General features: G+C 39.4%; 1 protein-coding gene across 1 annotated transcript; it reads left to right on the forward strand.

Moving 5' to 3' along the window:
• Positions 1-2,713: 2,713 nt before the first annotated feature.
• lrguk (leucine-rich repeats and guanylate kinase domain containing) lies at positions 2,714-19,723 on the forward strand. Its single transcript, XM_073480404.1, has 21 exons — positions 2,714-2,842; positions 3,361-3,462; positions 3,639-3,720; positions 3,838-3,938; positions 4,224-4,305; positions 4,520-4,644; positions 6,518-6,661; positions 7,623-7,703; positions 7,890-7,976; positions 8,175-8,281; positions 8,881-9,003; positions 10,561-10,657; positions 13,472-13,585; positions 14,795-14,996; positions 15,862-15,978; positions 16,345-16,350; positions 16,903-17,060; positions 17,328-17,416; positions 17,764-17,832; positions 19,099-19,217; positions 19,533-19,723. The coding sequence occupies exons 1-21, from the start codon at positions 2,714-2,716 to the stop codon at positions 19,721-19,723; spliced, it is 2,325 nt and encodes a 774-aa protein (XP_073336505.1).
• The last annotated feature ends 3,748 nt before the right edge of the window (positions 19,724-23,471 follow it).

Raw genomic sequence — 23,471 nt, forward strand, 5'->3', positions numbered from 1 at the left:
ATGGATCATAATGTGTGAAATCTGTCGATGGAGAGTGTGTCTTCTCCATTTTATCTCGCCTGGTGTGATAAAAGTCATTGTAGTCGAGGGTTGACACAGATTTCTTCCAAACTCTGGGCATGTATATTATATATATATATATATATAAGCGTATGCCGCACTGACTCACTCTAATTGGGAAGCGAGGTGACAGCTAACACAATTGCAAACTTTGCAAGTCTAGTTCTCCATGTATCTATGTCATAAGGTAACCTGTATTGTCAATTTGCGCTTTTTAAAAGACACGACAAATGCAGCACTCGCGCTCTGTCTCCAGCAGCCCCCTCCACCCCATACTCGCTATGACTCCTGTGCCAGATAAAAGGCGATTGTCTTGGACACTCACCCAAACTTAGGCCCCATCTCATCTCATTTTCCTATTAGATCTAAACTGCTGCTCTCAATTACACCTCTATCTCTCCTCTCCTGGCAGCCCCATGGGCCCACTGATTCTGTCTGCAATAACAGATGCCAGATTAGACTGTCTGAATGAGGCCACATCTCCCGCCTGCTGCCAATTTGGGTTGGTCCCGAAAGATTTCCCTAGCTGAGAATTGTATCATATCTATGGCTGTTAAAAATCTGTTTATCTGTCTTTTTTTCCTTAGAGTTGCTATAAACTTGTGCAGCTAGTGTGGAAAGTTGCGAGTTGATTAACGTTTTTTACAAATTGGAAAAAAGAGACTCAATAATGAAGATATTTTTGCTGATTTCATTTTCATCCATCCGTGAAACAAGGTTTATTTCTATTATATTTTAAGTCAAGTGGAAAGACTTTGTGTGTTAAGGAATATGTGTGGGAATACATTTCATCAGTCATACAAGCTCTGATTCTGAGTCTTTTAAAGTGAACTAAACATATAAACTCAAGAGACGATCACAAATCATTCCCCTCCCTGCAACCCTACGTGTTTTTTAGTTCATTAACTTGGGAGAGAAGTACTTAACGAGAGGAGGAGAGGGGGAACGGGAGCCTTGTCAATACAGAGGGCCCGGCGCTGGTCTCCCCGAAGCCCACAGAGCAATCCATCATAATGACACATAGGCTGGGATCGATGGGAAAACAACCGCGGAGCTGCTGAGGGGCTTGCCTACCACTCTGAAACGTACACTTGGTGTAAAATCTAAAATCTGCTCATTCAGCTGTTCACTTCAGAGCTACTTTTGTAATGTTATACATGGGAAACTTTAATACAATGTTAACTGACTGTGTCATGACACACAGATACTATTAAACTATAATCACACTGTGCACACATAACCGATAAAAGTCCCAAAGGCTTATGTGTTGGGTATACTCTGGAAGCGTGACCCACTCCTGTTGTCCATGACTTTTATTCATGAGTAAAATACGTCAAATGTAATAAAGTTTCTGTTTTTATTTGGAGCCAAACTCAGCTCATCTGCTTTTTTATTTCATGTTTTTTCTTGACAGTGGACCTTTTATTTTGCACATTGTTAGATTATGTTTCAAGGAAGAATGTTTTGAACTTGACATGAAAATATGTTTGTCTTGAACAAGTTGAAACAGCCTCATTATTCCTCTGTCTGATTGTTGAGTGTCACCTTATAAATGCTCGATAATTACTCTCAATAAAGCACACATGATTTGTCAACGCATACACTAATACACAGAAAAAATAAATCCTTCAAATTCCCGTCTTGTTTTGTGTTTTTTTGTACTGCTTTTTTTCCTGTCTTGGGTGATTGCATAACAGTCATATTTCCATTCGGGGAAGTTCAACTGACAAGAGTTCATATGCGCAGCAACACCTCCTCCACACACGACAGCACAGTCCATCGCTGTTTTGATGCACCCGGGGTGTTACCGCCTTATATCATATGAGCGAGACGGATCCAAAACCAACACTAGATGATGTACTTTACCTGACAGGTGTGATGTGTGACATGGATTGAAGCATGAAGTGCTCAAGTGCAGCATAGTGGAATCAGAAAAATAAACACAGACAGCATACCTCCTGAAGACTTGTGTTGTTGAAGTTCATATCTGTTGGAATCTGGTGTGAGGTTTGCAAAGCCTGTGTTATAAGCCACATTTTGTCTACTTTTATGGAGTCCTAAACAAAAGGATGACCCAGAAGCTAAAATGTAAAATACATTATTGGAAACCTTAGTAGTACCATGTTGATTTTCAGCCATTATGAACAGCATATTTCACAATGTTGTTCAACTGGTGATTAATAACATGAAATCTGTTTCTTGTCCAGCCAGTACTCCAAGTCAATGAACCTTTAAGTAAATACTCTTTCACCTGTCTTATTAGGGCTCCCTATGCACACTACCAGTAAGACGGCGTCATTGTCTGTGCCTTATGAGTGCATTATAAAGTCTCATGAATGTACTTTATACAGAGTGTTACCGTATTCTTGTCACTTTCCAGAGTTTCCCCTTCTCTTTATTAAATAACCGTGGAAACGGGCTCACAGTGCCACTGTAGTTGTTAAGGAGCAAGCAGACTACATCACCCACAACTCCTTTCACTTCTCATTTGTTGCCTAGCGACGACCGTCTTTGACAACGACGGTGAACGCTTCGTGTGAGAAGATAACTTACTAGCTAGCTTAGCAAACACGGGGATATTTTGACTTTTTTTTCTCACAGTTGCCACTTTTCATTATTTAGTCGTTTTAAAGAAAGTTTTCATCATGAAATAATGAAGGAAACAACGAGTGAACCGTTTTCCCCAGTGTCGCCTGGCTGCTGTCCCCCAGGGTCCCATAGTGACGCCGCCCTTGCTGAGGCTCCCAGCTGCGGTGAGCCAGAAGACAACAGAGAGATGGAGGTAAGGAGTAGTAACTTGGCGAGCTACATGCAGTGTGTCTTCATATTTCTTGGGAATAAACTTTGTTTGTTAGTGGTAGTTCTTTCATTTTAATTGCTTAAAACGCAAGCTATAAAGCGTATTGTACCGTAGTGGAATTAGAGTAGCAGAGTGACTGTAGTAGTTTACATGAACCTCCGTATTTGTTCCGTTATGCAACAGGTAAAGCAGGTAACCTTGTACAAGAGGTCTGGGGAAGTAAAACAACACAGCAAGGTCAAATGGTTGATTATTTTCAATTTGCGATAGCCGCATTCAGAGCAACTAGAGTGGTGTGCATCCTTTGTAAGCATATTACAGTATGTGTGTGTGTGTACTGCATGAATATGTGCCTGTGGGCTGTAAGGGGCAGGAAGCTGTGATCACTAGTTGATGCTTTTAGTAGTCTTCAAATTCTGTTCCCTTATTGTCACTTAAGGGATACAAATGCTAGCTTTCCTATTCCAATACAAAACTTAATTTTTTTTTTATGTTTATAGAAGGATGGTGTTTTAACTGCTGAGATGGTGTCCAGCTGTGCATCCAATCTTGGACGCTTTAGTACTGGACTGCAACACTTCTACCACCACCTGTCTCTGCCTGTAAGACACGTCTACACACACACAGCATTTGTAAATGACATTATACGGCTTTCAACTATGTTGACTGTCTGATTCATCAAGACAAAGTATTCCCTGACAAATCACACCGTGTCATGTTGATGTTATGATGGCAGTTCTGCAGCGAATGTGTTTTAACCAAGGTTTCCCTATTCTAGAGTCACAGCCTCAGTGACATCTCCGTTTTAAGCAGTTATATCCACCTTCAAAAGCTGGAATTGCCGCACAACAAAATTAAAGGTGAGTTTTTGTTATCCAATCAAGCATCATTAAAGATGAAATTAAGATATGATTTATTCACATTTCAATTGTTTTTACTTTTCTCAGTCATTTTCTCTAACTTTCCTTAATTGCTAGATTTATCCTGTGTGAGCAACATGCCATACCTCATCGTCCTGGACGCCTCTCACAATGAAATCTCCACCTTCTTCGGATTCCAGCCTCCCAAGAATCTAAAGGTAACGCAGGACCTTGAACTGACAGGATGAGACCACATTTGATTGTTGGCTTAGGCTTCTCTCTCTCATATGTGCTATTCCCCCAAGATAGGCCTGGATTTCCATAGCCCATCTGTAGTCACTTTGAATATGCTTACAAGGCATTAACTGCCCTTGAATGACAGTGAACTTTAGTAGATTGAAAATTCTTTCCCATACTCGGATGGATTTAGGCGAAGAATATTTTCAGTGAGATGTACAGAAGACTTTCATGACTGGTGATAGTGTGCTGCTTTTTCCCCCCAGGAAGTCAATTTCTCCCATAACCGCATGACAAATATGAAGGATTTGTCAGCCTATACATCTCTCAGTAAACTGGATCTGGGATGTATCCTTACTGAGAGACATTTACATTCATCCATGTGCCCGTGAACCCACACACACACTTTTTTGTCTTTGCCTTTGCCTTTTTCTCTGTCAGTCACATCCTATAGCTTCATATGTACCTATATATGATAATGTCAATGAAAATATACTTAAGAAAAGCATCATGTTTGACTGCAATTTCCCTTGTGTATTATTCTTAACATGCCCACTCTCAGACAACAGTTTCAGTGAGATCAGTGGTCTTGAGCAATGTTGCAAGCTCACCAATCTCAGCCTGGAACACAACAAGATCTCGAGTATCAGCAGCCTGGACAGTCTGCCTCTTACACACCTCTACCTGGTAGGTCCTACTCTGTTACACTGAGAAATGTGATGCACAGAGTTCACATTCACACACAAAAACACACTTTGCATACAGTACATTCAACACATTTTCATTAGTACTTTCCAAGCCAGACCACAATAACTAATGAGAGAGGCATCCTGGAGCAGCTGACCAAGCAACGGTTAACATTTTAGCCCTTGAGGCTAATGTTAGCTAGCATACTATTGTTGAAAGAAACTTAAAATCTGACCACCAGTTCTTGCTAAGAAAACTCGTGTTGACCGTGTCTCACCACTCACCCTGACTCATTTAGCTTTCTGCTTTTATTTTTTTCTGCAGTGCATTACTACAGCAATTTGTTGCACCATGCTAATCTCCTTTTTTTCCTGCCCTTCTGGAGAAAAAAAAGTTATTGTTTTATTTTTGCTGTTGTGGCAGCATGAAAACAAGTGGCCTATACTGCTGAAGTCAGACCAAATTAATTCGCCATATCATCTAAACTTTAATTACTTTTTGATGGACATGCCTCTGCAGGAAACCGAGATGGAGAGGCCCTGAAACGTAAAAAGAAAACAACAACAAAAAAAAGTGATGCAAAGTTATGCTCTGTGCCCCCTGTCATGTGACACCTTAGCATCCAACCTTGGCATTATTGTTGTTGTGTGAGGGCTTTGGGCAAGTTTTTTAAAGTTGTGAAAATGATTAATGATGAATGGTGTGTGTAATGGGATGCCCTGTGAATAAAAATCTCCACATCCCATCTCTGCTTCCCAACAATGCACAGTTTGTCACGTTTGCATCACAATATGCCTTACATGAACCAATCTGAGCTAGCTACCCAGATGACTTACATAACGGTTATTTTCTTCAGGCTAGAGCAACAACCCCTCAAAATGTCTGTGCACGTCCCTGGAAGTCATTACTTTCTTATTGCATGTTTTACTTCATGTATGTTAAATTACACCTCTTTCAGTTTCTCTCTTCATGCTCTCTGCTCTGTCTTTCCCTTTATGTCTCTGTTTTTGGCCGCATTTTTACGTTCAGTAAAACCTTGGCCTCCTGTTCGAAAATCACCATATGGTCCAACAGCAGGCCTTTTCTCTCTCTCTCTCTCTCTCTCTCCCCCTCTTTCTGCTTGTGTGTGTGTATGTGTGCATGTTCTGTCCTTTATCAGTGTTTCCTCATTGTCAGCAGCCATCGGTCTGGCTGTGTCTGCCCCTGTCTGTAGCTTTGCTTTGGGACCAGCTGCTGGTGTTTGAGTGAGCCTGGACCAAGTTCAGCACATACACACACACTCACACATGCTCACACCTTGTCCATCCAGCATCCATCCAATCCCATCCCTGACCCCTCTTCCTCACACGCTGCCTCCCTAAACAGCACAGCCCTGTCAGCCAGCCTGTTTCACAGCCCATCACAGCACCGACCTGGAGCTTCAGGGGACCGGCGCAGTCACCCACCCCCACTGACAGCAGCCCTCTGCCAGGCAACATGCTTGGCAAGAGCAGGCTGAGGTGTGGCCAGACGGCTAGATAACAACTTTAGTCGGTGGAATGGAGTGAGAAGCAGGCTGGGGACCCTGACAAGGGAGGAATGCCCAGGTCTGATTCTTTAGTTGGTTAGCGTGCTGCGCTAGCACCTCGCCAGCTGTTTGGCTGTCAGTCCTCACCTGTCAGGATTTAGCAGACGGAGACAGGCCTGCCACTCATCTCAGTACTGAGGGGAAAGAAGGTTCACACACCCTGCCTAGCGACCATGGCATGTCCTTAATATTTATTAGAGGGAATCATTGACTATATATGAAGGAGAACTGCCGCTTATGCGTGCATATTCATGAATATCACGTACTCACCTCTTTAAATGTGTCCTCCTTCCTGTCTGCGTCCAGAGGGGGAACCAGCTGGTGAAGATTGAAGGGTTGGAGAATTTGAAGAGTCTGCAGGTTGTCGACTTGTCTCTGAACAGCATCAGGAGTCTCTCTGGCCTCCAGAATCTTCACCTCCTGGGCTCCATCAATCTGGAGAAAAACCTGGTATTGATTTTAGATAACCTCTGGAAAGAATTAGTTAACAGCATAACTATGTCGGCCTAAGATTTATGAGATTAGAATTAAAAAACAAAGGTAGATTTGCACTTAAGATTTACTTAAAATAAGAATACCCCTCCCTTTAAATAAACATAGTACAAATACCATATAGGGAAAACGCTTTAAACCTGCAAAATAATCCTTCTTTTGTATATATTGTCACAATGTGTAATTTGCTAGGTGTTTATAATCGTTATTTGGGAACATTTCAATAGGATACATGGCTGATTTAGGACCAAAATCTGTCACCATTTTAAGTCTCCCTGCCGTGCATTTCTGTAGAGCGGCCAGTATGTACAGGACAAGACTGAATCATGACTGAGACCAGTCCCACACTGCATGATACACAATCAAATCAAACCATAGGCACTCCTAAATTTGATCTGATCCATATTCGCATAAAAACATGCACAGAAGACAAATGAAGATTCGTCTTCGTTCACCTCTTTTATTGCCATATATTAAAATATACTCCATGTTTTAACATATTCTAACGCAATATAACTTTGTGCAAGTGTTTTCTGGGTGAGTCTTTTCTTTCCATAGAAACCATCATTATGTACAACACGTAGCAAACAAGTATTCAATACAGTAATATTCCTGCCATTGTGTTCTTGACTGGTCTTGAAATAAATTCCAGAATCCCCTTTGTCTGAGAACGAAACAGCACCAAGTGAAAATGGGCTTGATTCTGAGACAAGGCCGAGACCTTCAAAAAGTGGTCTTGGGACTGGTCTTGAGACCAAGACTGAACTTGAGTACCTCAACACTACTAGGTTAACACAATTGAAGCTGTAGACGAGGTCGAGAATGAACGTTCATGCTCAACAAGTTTCTGATTTTTGGAAAATTCAAATAAAACCTTTAAACAGAGACCCCATTGCATGAATTTCTGGTTTTGTTTCAGATAAGTGAAATTCAGGAGTGCAAACACGTTCACGACCTTTTCCTGCTGAGGGACCTCAACTTACAGGGAAACCCTGTACAGGTAACCCTTTATTGAGCACAGTTTTCTACTTATTGTGATGAGATATACTGTGTACAGCAGATGTCCACTTTCCTGCATCTTGATGGTGTTTTGCCCAGGCGCCTCTGAAAACAGAAAATGTTTTCCTCTACATATAGATTCATAATTACGTTTTTGTAATACATGCCATGTGAATTTAATTGGTAGGAGCAAGCCAACTACAGACTGGCAGTCATCTTCCTCCTTCAGCATCTGACTGTGCTGGACCAAGAAAAAGTCACTGCTGAAGAAAAGGTAAGAATAAACATCATTTTGTAACTTCGTGACCAGAGGAATCTTGCAATTATAAACAGTATAAACATGCTGTCTCAACATGTCTGACCTCCATGTTTAATCAGGAGCAAAGCAAGAATCAATTAAACAAACCAATTCAGCTGTTTATATGTGGGATTGCTTCCTTTATATGACTTGATTACTTACCTTAAATCCCAGGTGTCATCTGTAAATACTTTTGACCCTCCTTTGGATGTGGTGGCAGCCAGGGATCACATGATCCACCTGGTGTATCAGATGATGCAGCCCCAAGTTCTTTTTGACAGGTTGGTAGAGTTATAAGATGTTTTTTGAGGTCCTAACTTCTGATAGGTCATCTGTTTGTTCCTGAATGTAGAGCTTTAGATAAAACCCCCAGTGTATTGAATGCATATGTTAACTATTATTGTCCTTTATTGTAATCTTAAGCGGAAAAGATAATATAAAGTGTTGGCAGATGTGACAGGAAACAGTGTACTCTGTGTTTGATTAGTCATAATCATAAAAATCTTGCAAAATCCCCATCAAGAAAGTTGTTCTCAAACTTGAGCAGCATTTTATCTGCAGTGTTTCTGTATCACTCACATTATCTACTCCCTAAAAGAAGAAAATGAGTTCATGCATCAGCACTTTTTTGAAAACATCCATCATCAGCAAATAAAATGCTGCAGCTACAGTCAATTTACCATTCTCCTCTGTGCTTGCTAGATAGAGCACATCCATATTGCCCACAAGGCTCCCGTTTATATCGACTGTAGGGGAAGCTTTCACGACTGAAGGAGTTTGTGCTCTGGCTTTGTGGTTTATCTTTGGTTAGAGAGAATGTTCCTGTAAAGTTTAAGTTGATCATAAAATCTGTGTGTGTGTGTATGTATGTGTCTCCAAGCAGCACTTTGCCCTGTGTAGACTCTCCATATCCTATGCTGGTGCTGACTGGTCCTCAAGGCTGCGGGAAGAGAGAGCTGTCCCACAGACTGTGTCAGGAGTTTGACGAATACTTTGCCTATGGGTCAGTCTCAAGCTTTCTGTACTCATGTCACAATCCTCGGCAGTAGAGGAGGGAGCATTCTTGTCATTTACTGAAGTAAAGGTACTATGCTAAAAGTAAAAGTCCTGCAATGGAGGGGAAAAGTATGTAAGTATAATCAGGAAAACTTAAAGTATTCAAAATAAATCTACTCAAAGCAGAAAAATGTCCTCTCTAATTGTTATATAAAACAACCCACCACCTAGCTATTAACTGACTTACTGCATTAGGTCATAATTACAAATGAACTTATGTAAAAGCAGGATTATACTTATGTAGTTTTTGAGGTGGAGCTTATTTTAGCTTTTTTGTATAGGACTGCAATTAATGATTATTTTTTCATTATGGACTAATCTGCTGATTATTTTCTTCAATAATCGATTGATTGTTTGGTTGGTTCTGCAAAAAAGTCAGAAACGTGATGTACGCTTCACATGTTTTGTGTGTAAAAATCCTAGTTTGTAAAGTTACTAAAGCTTAGTAACTAATATTTCAATATTACAATATTTGTAGTAGAAGTAGAAAGTGGCAGGACAAGAAAATACTCAAGAAAGGTGCAAGTACCTCAAAATTGTTAAGTACAGTACTAGTAGAAATTAGTTATGTTCCAGCACTGGTCCTCAGAGGCAGTGTCAATAGTTGTGCAGGTACCAAAATAAACCAAATTCAGTAGATTGAATTGATAATGCACATTATATAATCATTAAGGCAACGAGGATTAATTTAATCTAAGATTAGTTCTATCTAGAGTTTAGCAAGATTAGGTTTAACATAAGACGGGCTCAGTTGCACAATTAAAAAATAATAATCAGTTTTGTAAAACTAAGTTTATTGATGTAAACCATGGTTAAACAGAGCTTAATCATTGTGGAGGTGCAACTCAAATTGAAATAAATATACTTTTGGCTGCTGTGTATTCCTTATCATAATGTAAGTTTTTTGCTAGCGAGCTAAAAAATAGTTAGATTCATGTTCGTTATTAGCTGTTTCAGGAGTCGTGTTTTTTGCTACTTCATGATAAAAGCTTTTTAAATAACTCAATGACAGGGGACTTTTATTGTGAAGGATAAGAACAGTAAAGCTGTCAACCTAAATTTAATGACAAGGAACTGTGTCTAAAAGCATTATTAGTAAGTTTTTTTACACATTTTTGTATCAGTTTTTCGACCTAAGGTCATATTAGCCTTCAGCAGCAGCCAAATCAAGCTAGTGTCTTTGTTGTCACATGTACAATAATTGCTGCTGCCAATAACTCCTGCAGTGCACATATGGGATGTGATAATAATATTAAAATAGACTTGAAATACCTTGACTTGCAAAACAAAGCAAGTCAAGGTTATGACTATACTTGCTATCCGTCTAAAATATTCCAGAAACCCAGGGGTCTCATTCCAGTTTATAGTCCCCCTGCTGGACCTTTTAAGTGGCTGTGGGTCTGAGATGTTTTGCATACAATACTTGGATCTCATAAATTATATGTCTGGATATGTAACATGAACTCTCAAGTCTAAGTGTTTCTCTACCTGTCTGTCGCCACAGCATCTGTCACACCACAAGGGGGCCCTACTTTGGAGAGGAGAATGGAATTGATTACCATTTTGTCAGTGAGGAAGATTTTCAGGACACGATAAATATGGTGCGTTGGCATGCTGTTCAGCTTTTTTGAATCTTGGAGTACCTTAGAGAACAAAATAGATATGTCAAGAGTTCTTAGGTTCAAATAATCTCTTGCACTCAGTGTCATAAATCTTGCAAACACAATAATTATCACCTCAAGATAATTAAATGTAAACTGGCCTTTTTCTTAGTCTCCCAGAGTCACATAACTCCCTGAGATTGAATTCACTCACTGGCAATAATGAGTTGAGTAGTTGAGATAATTAGTTTTACTTGGTTGGATTGATTTTATTTTTAATGGCTGATATTTCATTTAACAAAGATACATTTGTTAAATGAAATATCCAAATAGCCATTACACCTTTATTGATAAGGTGTAATGGCTGAATTAATTAAAATTACTTGAGAATGACTCATCACAGCATCTCCGACAATGTTTGCCTTGCAAGTTACAGTTATGAGTCAGGGACGACTGGCAAGGACAAGAACTAATGTTTTTTTATATCATCAATATGCAGACATTGGCCAAAACTGCATAAAATACACCTTTTTGATTAGAGGGTCAGCCGGTGCCAGACTCTGATTATGTTACTGTGATCAGTTTATATTCATGTTAATCAGCAGCAACTGGATCTCAGTGATTACACCGACTGTGTGTGCACAAGCTTTGAAGATAACAAAATCCTCAAATGTGTCGAGCTTTCGTAGAGTCAGAAAACTGGGCGTGTAGGTCAGAGGTCTTGAACACATTTGTTTTCCATCTTGTCCCTCGAGTCAAGCTGCCTGTTATGTAAGAGTGGTGGGGGATGATGGATGGAGGTCTGGGTCATGCAGTGATTTACTCAGCAAAGGCTTTGATGCTGGAATTTATGCCTTTTGTCTATTCCAACAGAGGAAGTGGATCAGGTTAACTTTATAGTCTGCCCCTTGCTCGACTTGATTTTTCCAATCTTCTCTTCCACCCTCTTCTGTTGCCAGCTCCTTGGTTTATTGCTGCCCTGCCCTACTTTACTTACTCTTCCTGCTCTCTCACCCTTCATGTCTCAGCCGCCCTTTTCCTCTTCACTCGATTTTCCCTTAGAGATGCTTTTCAGTAACTATGCAATCATTACCTCTTGAGCCCACTTCTTGTGGCTGTTCTACAAAATTAACCCTAATCAGCAATCCTTGGTACTTATTATTCTCCTTACTGTGTTGTAAACACAAGGAACACCTGCTGTGCAATTTTGTCTGAATAACATTTGAGTCTAGTAATAAAGAATCACACATATAATGTTTGTAAATGAGTGTTTGAATGCTTGTCAGTGACCTATTTATGTTCAGGGACACGAAAACAAATGTTAAATGGAGCTTATTTCTGTTATTTTCTGTTTGTTTCCAGAAGAAACGTCTTATGTAATTTATCAGTAAAACTTGTGCAATTTATCTATATAGATTGTTTTGGTTTAAGCCTTCACTTCAGTATATATAACTAGATGGCATTCAGCTTTTGGTGCTCAAAACACCAAAATAAAAACATTTGAAAAAATTAACATTAATGGCTCTTTCCATAAATCATGACCCAGTTACTCAAAAAAATCCAAAGACCTTTAGAGCAGTTTAGTATAGGAACTACCTTCTTTTTTTTTTTTTTTTTTTTTTTACCAAACTACCCCGTGTCATCACGCAGAAGGAAACATGCTTCTACTCATGGACAAGAGGCTTGTGTTCCTGACAGCGTGGGATGTAAACTTTAATGGCATCCTCCCCAGTTGAGCTGTAATGATAGGTAGCATAATTTGCTAGCGTCTCGTTCTGCACATTGATTCAGAAAGAAAATAGTTCCTACATGAAACGGCTCACAACAAAGTCTGTGAATAACCTTAAGTAACAGGGTCATGATTTCTGGAAAGAGACACTGATGGTACATTTTTCAGATTTATTTTATGCAGCTTGGAGAACCACAAGCCGTGGTTGTTCAATTCTATTTGTAAGGAGGCAGGCTGATATCTCAGAAACTTGGCAACGCACACCAAAACAATCATAGATAGATAGATGATGTATAAGTATTACTAAATGTAAAGGTAAAAATATGTTCTTTTGATTTTGGTGTGTACTATCACTTTAAAAATGTAATGACTCATAGTTAGTAGTTTTCTCTACATATTTGTTATATCATGTGGTCTTGCAGCCTTGTATGCAGTTTTAAAAGGCAGAGAGGAAAAAGTGGAAGCTGTTTTCTTCCTGTGGAAAAACTTCAAGTCAAGTTCATTTACCATTTTATGGTTGGCATACAGTACTGTTTACTGCTTCTGGCTCCACATGTGGGCATTTAATTGACAGGCCAGCTTAATGTTGATGTTACAAAGTCTGGGCTCACTAATTGCTGTGAATTTAAATATAACAAAACCACAGCAATACAGTCTCAAAAAACAACACTACATATGCGAAAACAGCTACTAAACTACAGTAGTAATAGAATTCATACAAGTAATACAAGTACAACTGTGGGAAATCATGACAAATTTGGACATAAGCCTGTTAAGAGTGATGAATTATGCTGTTCACAATAAAAATGCCTCAAAAAGCCGGCAGACAAAAAGGTCAGGAGTCATGGTTGAGAAGTAACAAAGAGAGAGATTTTTTGCACCGATCACCAGGTCAGAAGTTCAGTTTGCAGGTGGGCAAATGACTTTAGGTTGTTAATCCTGACAGAACATGCTCGGGTTGTGTATTCATGTCCACAGGAGATAAATACTGCTCATAACTGGTAGCATGATGAGTAGTGGAGCAATAAAGTGGTGCACTAAAATGTGTCATTCTTTCCCCTCATAACTGTAAAATCTCCTTTTAGGGTAAGTTTATCCAGACCATGCAGTTTGGGGGTCACAGGTATGGGCTGTCCCGAGACGCCATAGAGGATGTAGCCAGAGAAGGACTCGCATGCTGTGTGCATATGGAGCTTGAGGTGCGTAATGATGTCTGAGAGTACTTATACCATACCATATGTGGCCAATAAAACCAATAGACTGACATTCAGTAGAGATGGAAGATGGAAATAGGATTTTTTATAGTATGTTTCATACTCTATACTATATGTTACTATATGTTAGATACATTTTCTAAAGCACGACTAGTGAAATAAATACTAAAATACTTCAACTTGACCTGGAAACCCCTTTGTCAGTGCTATGAAAAGGCGTAAAGGAGTAAAACGTCTGGTTTGATCAATAAGTAGGCAGGTTTTGTTACTTTGTTACTATACATCGAACGAATGCCCACTCTTGTGTTACCTCGGTTTCTATCACCCTCTGTTTTCTCATTCTTTGCCTCCTCCATCAGTGGGGTTCTTTTTCTTTTGCAGTGTAGAGTTTCCACAGTTATTCGAGCTGGTCCACCGTTACCTGGGGATAGCAACCGGGGTAAAACAATGCCTCTTTCTGTTTTGGTTCCACAATGACATATGTCCTTTGTTTGTGATTTGTGCTTCATTTTGCCGGAAAAATCCTAGCCGGCGGCAGACCGAAAAGCAAGGCTTAGGGAATCTATATGCAGATTGTTTCATTTTTCTACAGCCATTACACTGTACAATCTGTGTGTACAGTCCAGAATGATACATTGAAGCGAGAAGTTGTCTATTGCCAGTTCAAAATATCCTTACATCTGCTTGCAACTACATTACCATTTATACTTAAAATGAATTATTAAGACCAAATAGGAGATGAGCCAATTGTCAAAAACCCAACAAATATGAATGTTTTGCTCTAACACTATTTTTTAAAGCAGCTGCAAACATTATTTTTGTGTTCTGTTAGGGTGATATTTCAGATATGTAAAAACATTTCTTCCAAGGGCATCAGTGACATTTCGTTTTAAACCCAGAGGACAAAGAGTGAAGCTTCTTTCTCTGTATCAACAGCATGTATTATTGGAGAGAAAGATAATAGATAAGGTTTTCAGTGATTCAGGATAAGACTGTGTGGAATCATACACTTTCTGTTTGGAATACTAAATTGCTTTTTACCCGTCTGCGTGGGGGAGTGTGTTGTCAGTGGCTTTGAGTTGACAGATAGTTTTCATCTCCAAAGTTGTTACAGCGCACTGTTCAAATGGAATTCAAAATTGCAATAAACAGAGTATCAAACCGTCACTGTAACAGAACTGTCTTTCTGCGCAGGGCGTGCTCAGTCTGAAGAACAGCTACTTTGAGCCTCGATACATCCTGCTCATCCCCACCCAGGTGGAGCAGTACATGGACCACCTGAAGAGCCGTGGTCTCTATACACCAGCACAGATTGACATGGCAGTGTCACGTATAGAGCTCTACGCCAAAACCAACAGGACACGACTGGGATTCTTTGATAATGTGATCCCCTGTGGTACGGCAAAAAAAGGACTTTGTTAATTAGATATTTTATTTATATTATGAGATAGAATGTATTTATTCATGTTGTTTGATGCTCTGCTTGTTAATTTAAGTGTGCATTACAGAGAATAATAATGGTAATTTAATATCCTCTAGGGGCCTCCAGATCCATTCTACTATTACTTAATGACAGTTTAATTGTAGTACAAAGTGTAATTATAAATACTACAATTAATTTTCAACAGAAATCTATTTTAAGCTAGGAAAACACTTAATTGATTCCCAAGGGAGACTTTTTTTTGTCTGCTTATTCAACCTTCAGATATGATGTTAGAAGGAGAGAAATTTAAAAGTCGCTGCTGTTGCTTTGTTCATAGGCAGTGTGTCATTGAAGTGCCTCACAGAGCGAAAAAATACCCCGCCTTACCCCGACAGAGTGCAAGTGTCATTGCTATAGCCTTAGATAAATTAACACACTTCACTAAAATCCATACACTACACTTTCAATCCAATTACCACATGTATTAAGGGCACGTAGCCACAGAATAGCTGTGTTTATCATCCCCTCATGAAAGCACTCAGACATGTTAGCTGTTTTCTTAATGAGATGAACATACAGGGAGTTTGGAACCTCATCACTTTTATGCACTGCTAGCTAGCACCTCATTACACTAAGGTCATCATCACCATATCTTTGATTCATTACTGTTTGATGGGAGATGCATTGGTTCTGTTCACAACCAGATTTCTTTGTGCGGTGCTGTCCTTGTGTGTGTGTGTGTGTGTGTGTGTGTGTGTGTGTGTGTGTGTGTGTGTGTGTGTGTGTGTGTGTGTGTGTGTGTGTGTGTGTGTGTATGTGCACTTGGATGTGTGAGCAGATGACTGGGAGGAAGCCTATCAGACACTGAGGCAGGTAGTGAGGGAGTACCTGTTGTTAGAGGAGCAGGAAGAAGGAAGCAAAAACAACAGAGCGTCCCCTGATAACACCTCGACAGGTGTGTATTTGTTTGTTTGTTCAGATCATCATTAGCAGACTTAACTCGTCTGGGTGCTCATTTTTTGAAGCAAAACACAGTGTGCAAAGTGCAGTTGGTCAATGTTTGCCTTGCACAGATTTTATTAATGACATTTATTAATTTTTTTTAAATTTCAAGGGGCATTTCACCAATTTCTTGTACATGTCAAGTCAATTTACTAGTGACAGGTGGTGGTGGAAGAAGTATTCAGATTCTTATATTAATTAAAAGTACTAATAATACTCTGATAAAACACTGCCTTGAAAATGTTACTGAAGTGAAAGTATATATATTTAATCAATTAAAAGTCCTCAATGCAATAAATGAATTAACTAATTCTTTTAGCTACATGTCACATTTACTGTCTACAACAAAACCCATTTTCATTAACTTTCTCTCTATGTCAGATAAATGCAGTGAAGTAAAAAGTAAAAATTTCTTTCTGAAATGTAATAGAATAAAAGTAGAAAGTGGCATGAAAGGAAAAGAAAAAAGAAAAGACTGAAATTACTTCAAATGTGTACTTAAATACAGTACTTGAGTCGATCTACTTAGTTACATTCCACCACTGGTGACAGAAATATTATTCAGTCTGCAAGTGACATCACTTGATGACATGAATGTATGAAGTTTAAAGCATTCACCTCACAGGACAGGTTTTTTATAGATTGAGTGCCTAATAAACGTGGCCATGAATTAAACTTGTTGGTGTCTAAATAGAAAAATAATAATAAACTGTTTCCATGCCCTATATAGTGTATTCTGTTTTTGTATGTGCACCCATACAGTCTATGAATCTTGTTAATGTATGTGTGCTCGCTGTAAACATCATATGCAGTATTACACAGTATGAACATCTACTGTATTACATATATATAAATAGTATCTGTCTCTTCCTCTCAGGTCACAAGCCAGAGGAGAAGCCACCTTCACCCCTGTTGAGGTCAGGATCAGGCATACTCAGGTCACACTCTGCCACAGCTCTTGACCCCTCGAATACAATTTACAGAAACTATTTTACCAAGATCCAGGCAGAGCTCAGCCTTCAGAAGAGCCCCACTGTGAGTTACAAGATGTCTGATGAAAAATGTATTGGTAGTGAAGCCTGTAAATGAATTTTAAGCATCTAGACTGTATAAAATTTGTGGGAAAATAATCCTTAATCTTCTAACAAGATGCTGTCTTTCCTTTTTCTCTTCACTGCCATACATTATTACTCCCCTGTCCCACTTTCCTCCCATACTCTCCAATTTAATCACCCTCTCAACCTGTGTTTCCTTTTTGTCTCCCCTTCCTCTCACCTTCCCACCTCTTCTGAACTTCTGCAGGAGCAGGCTTCCATCAGGAGGCGTGAGCACCTGGTGAGAGAGGCTATAGTTGGGAAGAGTCCAGGGGTCTACAGCCAGCTCATCAAAAGGTTCATTATAAGTAGCACGCACTCCACTGCACTCCAAATGCTTAATTTCAAGTGGGCACTCTCAGCTGGGCCAAATTGGTTTAATTGGTGCACTTGTCCTAACTGTGTTTTGATGGTTTGTTTTGGCTTGTTGTTTGACCTTGAGGGTGAAGTGGCAGGTGCCCAAATTATTTGAATCTAACTGTTTGTTAATAGAGGGCCTGTGTGGTGCCACTTCTCAGTTGTCCTAAAATATACCTGTCAACACTCATAACTACATCAAATCTGGTTGTGAAATTGCTTTTCCATTTGATTTATCCTCATTAAGAAGGATGACTGAATTTCGTCCTATTTTTCCTTTACCTCAGGTCTGCTCAAACAGAACCGTCGTCACTGCAGAATAATGATCCTGGTACACATTGTAGTGAGGACAGCAGGTGAGAATACACACACACACACATAAACACACAATACAGTACATATACACTTACAGGCGCTCACACTCTACCAATGCGGTCAGAAGTCACAAGTAAGGCCAGATGAAGCATTTAGGTGAGAGAATCCCAAGAAAGTCTTTAGGAGGAGGAAACTGCTTCTGTAGTACACTCCTTACTCGCCTGGCTTGGTTTTACGACATGTGTTCACTTTTATAGAGCTCATTCTACTGGTACAATCCATGTGGGGACAAATCTGAACAACACATCCCCCACAAACTTGCTTACACACAACTCATAAATTCAGATTGTATTGCGTTTGCTGTTTTTGACTCCCCTGTGTATATCTATAAACAGACTTACTGCACAAGTATGTCATTAATCAGTCAGACATTGACATATAATGTGTGGTTATGTGTGTGTGTTGTGGATCTAACACACACACACATAAGCTGTACAAATTAGCATCAATCTATTTCAGTCGTTTTGCTGAAAAGAAGACATTTCAGATACATGCAGAGATACAGTACAGGTTGGGTTCATGTTCTCAGGGGCCAAGTTTTGCCAAACTTGCTGAAAATCTACAAGTTCTGTCAGCGCGGTCTGAGCGATAAATGCCCCAAGTGTACCGTAAGCATTACTCAGCCCTTCAGTATTTCTATAGAAGATTCCAGACATCTGTCTTCAGCACTCTTAATAGGGATGTGTCTTTACTTGTGTGTGTGTCTGTCTCATATGCTGTGTCAAAGGATCCTTTTGTATTCCTCTGATAGGATTTTTGCGTAGTCTTGTGTGTGTACTTGCTTGTTGCATGTGTGTGTTGTCTATATGAGTAAATTAGATGCCAAAAATCCATATTTGTTTGTTTCTTATGTACCAATAGCCATTCCCAATTTAATTCAAGGTCCATTGTGCAGGATTTTGGGGGAGCTATTGGCAGAAATGCCACTGAATCCTACAAACTGGAACTTTAAGTTGTGTTATCAATATTGCGGCATGCCGTCAAAAATACTGGCAGTATATCCAACTCATGGTGTTTCCCTAAAAACCTTCCGAAAGTATATTCTGTGAAATTTTCTCTATTTGCTTGCCATTTTTGTGTTTTCCTCACTTTTGTCACTGGTCCCTTTGACCATTTTTTTTGTTTCACTGCACACATTCACTACATGAACCTCTTCTTACCTTTTCTCTTTTGTCTGTGTCTTTTCCCTCCGCCCTCTGTGCTTTGCTCTTTCCTCCATCCATTCTATTTCCTCCATTCACAAGCAGCCCGGATGTGTCTCGTGCTAGCTCAGCGTTGTCTGTGCCCAGTTCAGCAGGGGCCTTGTCTGGCCTAGTGGAACCGCGAGATGTCTCTGACTTGGGACAGGCCTTGGAAACACATGAAGGTTATTATAGTTTTTTTAAAAAAAATACTTTTATGGTATTTCTAGCTTGTTATATATAGAAATGCAAGATTGGAAAGAATTTTTGAGCTGCTAGATGCAAGGGAAAAAGACAGACAAACAACAAAATTCCACACTATGTTTTTCATGTATACTGTAGTCAATAATTTTATAGTTTAGAAAACACTCTCTTGACCAAAACAATACATCTGATTATAAAAAAAATCAACCTTTTTATATTAAGTTCTAAAGATGTGTTCATGTGTTTCCATATCTATTATTGTATCTTGAAAAATCTTCCCATTTCTTACCACATAGCACCAGGCCAAACTCCTGAAGCCCCCAGTCCAGGCACAGATCAGCTACCTGTGGCCACGTCTCCCTCCACTGATCTGCCACCGATCCCCACTGGACGCAAGACTCCTGCAGCGCCTGACCCGGCTCCTTCACCCAGACCCAGCCCAAACCTGGCAGGAGGAGATGGAGGAGATGCAGATACGGAGGGATAGCTTTTACGGTTTTAGGGTGTCATCTCACAAAGTAGTAAATATTCAAAATAACAGTTATGTACAATAAATGTACACAATTTAAAATATAAGCTTGGCCTGTTAAATTTAAAGAATATTAATTTGGTCAACTGCAAAACCACACATTTGTTGCTATTTTACCTCAAACCACACAAACTGTGATGTGATACACATAAGCCACACACTTGAGGATGGATTTCACTGTCAGCACTTGCCTTTTCCTGTGATGTGTTAACTCGTGCCTTTACACGTCTACTATATACTGTATACATGACAAGTAGGTGATAGTGTTAATGACCATATATAAGGCTGACTACAGTGTAATTATAGGCAAAGTTGTGCTTATTTCATCTTTGTAGATTTGCTGGCCTTAAGGTACACAGTGTTGACATACATTATGATTCATGCTTGCACACAGATTGTCAAGAATGCCTTTCGGTCATGAAGAATACAACATAATCATATGTTTAGATTCATGACTAAAAGAAGTATCTGTCCATTCTGAAAAAGTTCATGTCTACAAAGTATGTGGTGCACGTCATGTATTGTGAATGCTGCATTAATTTTCCTGACAGTGAAGTGGCATTTTATTTCCTACTGTTCAGTAATCTCATCAAATAGGATTCGCCATTGACATCTAGATACTGATCTTTTATGTGCAGCATGCAGCTCTTGTCATTGGATGATAAATACATCATTAATCTTTATCTCTTCTGATGGGATTATTTATTCGACTGGAAACACTTTCATATGGAAGTTGTTGACAGGCATTAAACACTGAGCCATCACAAACAAGTTACTGTGTTTTTGTCAGTTTGTGTGTGTGTGTGTGTGTGTGTGTGTGTTGCACTTCACTTGTTTTGTGAATTCTGCAGTGTTCATTTTTGATTCATTGTAAACTGGAATTGTCATCTGTCATTGATGTGTGCATTGCTTATTTAACAGCCAGCCTGCTTGTAGGCGCATGTGAGTATGCACATACAGTATGCATGTCTTGGTTCCTGGGCTGTACATGTGAATGCAGGGCTTCTACACACACACACACACACACACACACACACACACACACACACACACACACACACACAACACACCTGGCCATCCATCACTGTCTCTCTTCCTCTCAGGCAGCAGATGTTGCAACCCTGTCATAATTCTTTGGCAGTTTGAAACCAGACAGTGTCTTTTGGGCCCCTGGGGTCTAACCTACTTACACTGCAGTCTGCACCCCTTAGTCTAACTGATCATGGACTAACATGTTGCCTTCCTGTGCATTAAAGGAGCAATATGGCCAGAATTTGGTTTTTAAAGCATTCCAAAAATGAGCTAACATTATCAATAGACTGTTAGGAAACAACAGTGTTGACATCATGTAAAAAATGTCCAATTACTGTGTTGCAGAGATGTCTACTGAAGAAGTTAGTATGCTAATCAGCTAGCCCTCGGCCCATCCTGTCTTGTAATACCAGCAAGAGGCGATACTTCAACAGCCCCTAGCAGATATATGCTAGAATTCTAGTCATATTCTACAAATAATACCTTTAAAGACCTTTGCTTCTTGTCTTTCTTGATGTGTATTCATATTTACCCTGTGACGATCTTCACTTAATACACGCCATTGTTGCTGCTTCTCAATCTATTTTTAATGCGTCTGCATCTCTCACGTTTGCAGTGTTAGATTGCATGACTACAGCAGTTGCTGCAGCCTCTTCTGTCACAAACAACAAACAGCTGTATCTCTCCCTCTCTGCTGATTTCTGTGCATCATAAACCACTGCAAGACATCATTCATAACAGAGAAAGTTTAAACAGCATACAGTATGCGTGTACAATGCACCACACACTGTCTGCTTCCCTAACTTCACCACCTGCTCAAAAATAAACATGTCACACACTTTCATCTAGACATAACTCCTCATGACAGCACACTTTTTCTTACCAAAGAGAAAAGGAGAGCACATTTTCTAGGAGAAACAAAGACTTGCTTGCGTCTCAGATTTATGTCTGAAGGAAAGAGCTGTGATGGGACATAGAGTATGCAGAGGCACGTTAGCAATTTTCACAAAGTGCAAGTGCCCAACGTTATGAATGAATTTTTTATGATATTTGCAAGACTTGAGCTACTGAAGCAAAGAATATTGATCTATATTTTCATTCCAATGAGGGTGTCATAAGAAATAACAAATGTTCAGAAATAACAGAATTGAGTGAGCAGATCTCACCTTTTGTTCTTAATCTGGACTCCGGTTATGTTTCATAGTGTGTGTGTGTGTGTGTGTTTTGAAAACTTTTCTGTTTTATACTATGCTACAATAAACTGTCAATACTAAACTATATGGCACTATACTAGACTATAGTATGATATTGTAAAGCTATTGTCTTACTATTGTATACATATGGTATTATACTATACTGTGTTATACTACTCTTTACTACCCTATACTAAACTATACTGTACCATATAATACAATATTTTGCTGTGCCCTTAAAAGTCGTTAAAAAAAGTAGTGTTCATGGCATATGTACTACTTTCTCCTAACTAACCCCTGCCCGTTGTTACATAAATTACACTTGTCAGTGAGGCCTCAGGATGATTATTCATAAATGTGTGAACTCTCAGTTCACTGTCTACTATAGAGTAAACCGTCTAGTGCCTATTAAAAACAAAACAGTGAATGAGGGAACAACTTTGGACAGAGCAACATTTGATTCTAATTAATATATCTTAACTGTTTCCCTGTACAAATGTCACAGATAATTAAGAAAAAGGAACATAAGTATACTCAGTAAGTGTGATTTTAAAGTAGACTTTTAAAAATAACAATAAATACTAATTTGCTCTGCCAGAACTGGTTTTGGGGCAGCTAATGTATTCAGACATGTTCAGCAGTCAGCTCCAGTTTAATATAATGATACTCTTACATTGCCAGAGCTATTTCCACACTCCATTTCACTGTGCCAACACAGAATAAAGCTCCGGCTGAACCTGCAGTCATTCTGAGATAGTTGAAAAAACTGATCTGGGTTGTTTGAAATATTTTAAAAGCTAATCAAAATGATCAATGGCAGGCCTAAACTATGCTACTGTATGCTCACAGCTACTCTGTTTCAATATACTTAGTTTCTTCATTCTTTACCTAATTTAACAAAGATCCTTCTCGTCTGCTCCTGCACTGTTTTTCAGACCTTCTGACCAGGTGGACACAAACCATGTAGCCTTATGAGCTGCCACAGTCTTTCAAACAGGTTTCAATTATACCCCTGCTTTACAGCGACAGTGATTTGTTACTAGATACAGAGCCAGCGGTTACAGCTAGTTCTCCTCACTGTGGATTTTCCTTTTAAAATGTCTTGTGAAAAGATGGGAGGAGAGAGGGAGGGTTACGAGGATGAGAATAGAGCCAGAAAGTAGTCTGTGAAAATACAATAATATGTTACAGGAGCAGCTGTAACCTGCGCACATGTGTGGGTATGAGGGAGGAGCGGGGACACACCTACTCATTTTGAGCTCAAACATACACATCCTTCCTACAGAGATGAAATAAAGTTCTCCATCTTTGATCATCCCTGGTCCTCAGAACAACTGTCTTTGTGTCTCCACTTAAAATATCTGCTTGTTCTTTGTGAGCAATAACAGTGAATCAATAGCACATGAAATTGAGACCTGGTATTATTTGTAAGCTTGCATCAGTAATTTCTCTGCGCAGATGTGATTTGACAGTTTCTTGAA

This window comes from Pagrus major, chromosome 14, assembly GCF_040436345.1.
Source record: "Pagrus major chromosome 14, Pma_NU_1.0".
NCBI classification, from domain to species: Eukaryota; Metazoa; Chordata; class Actinopteri; order Spariformes; family Sparidae; genus Pagrus; species Pagrus major.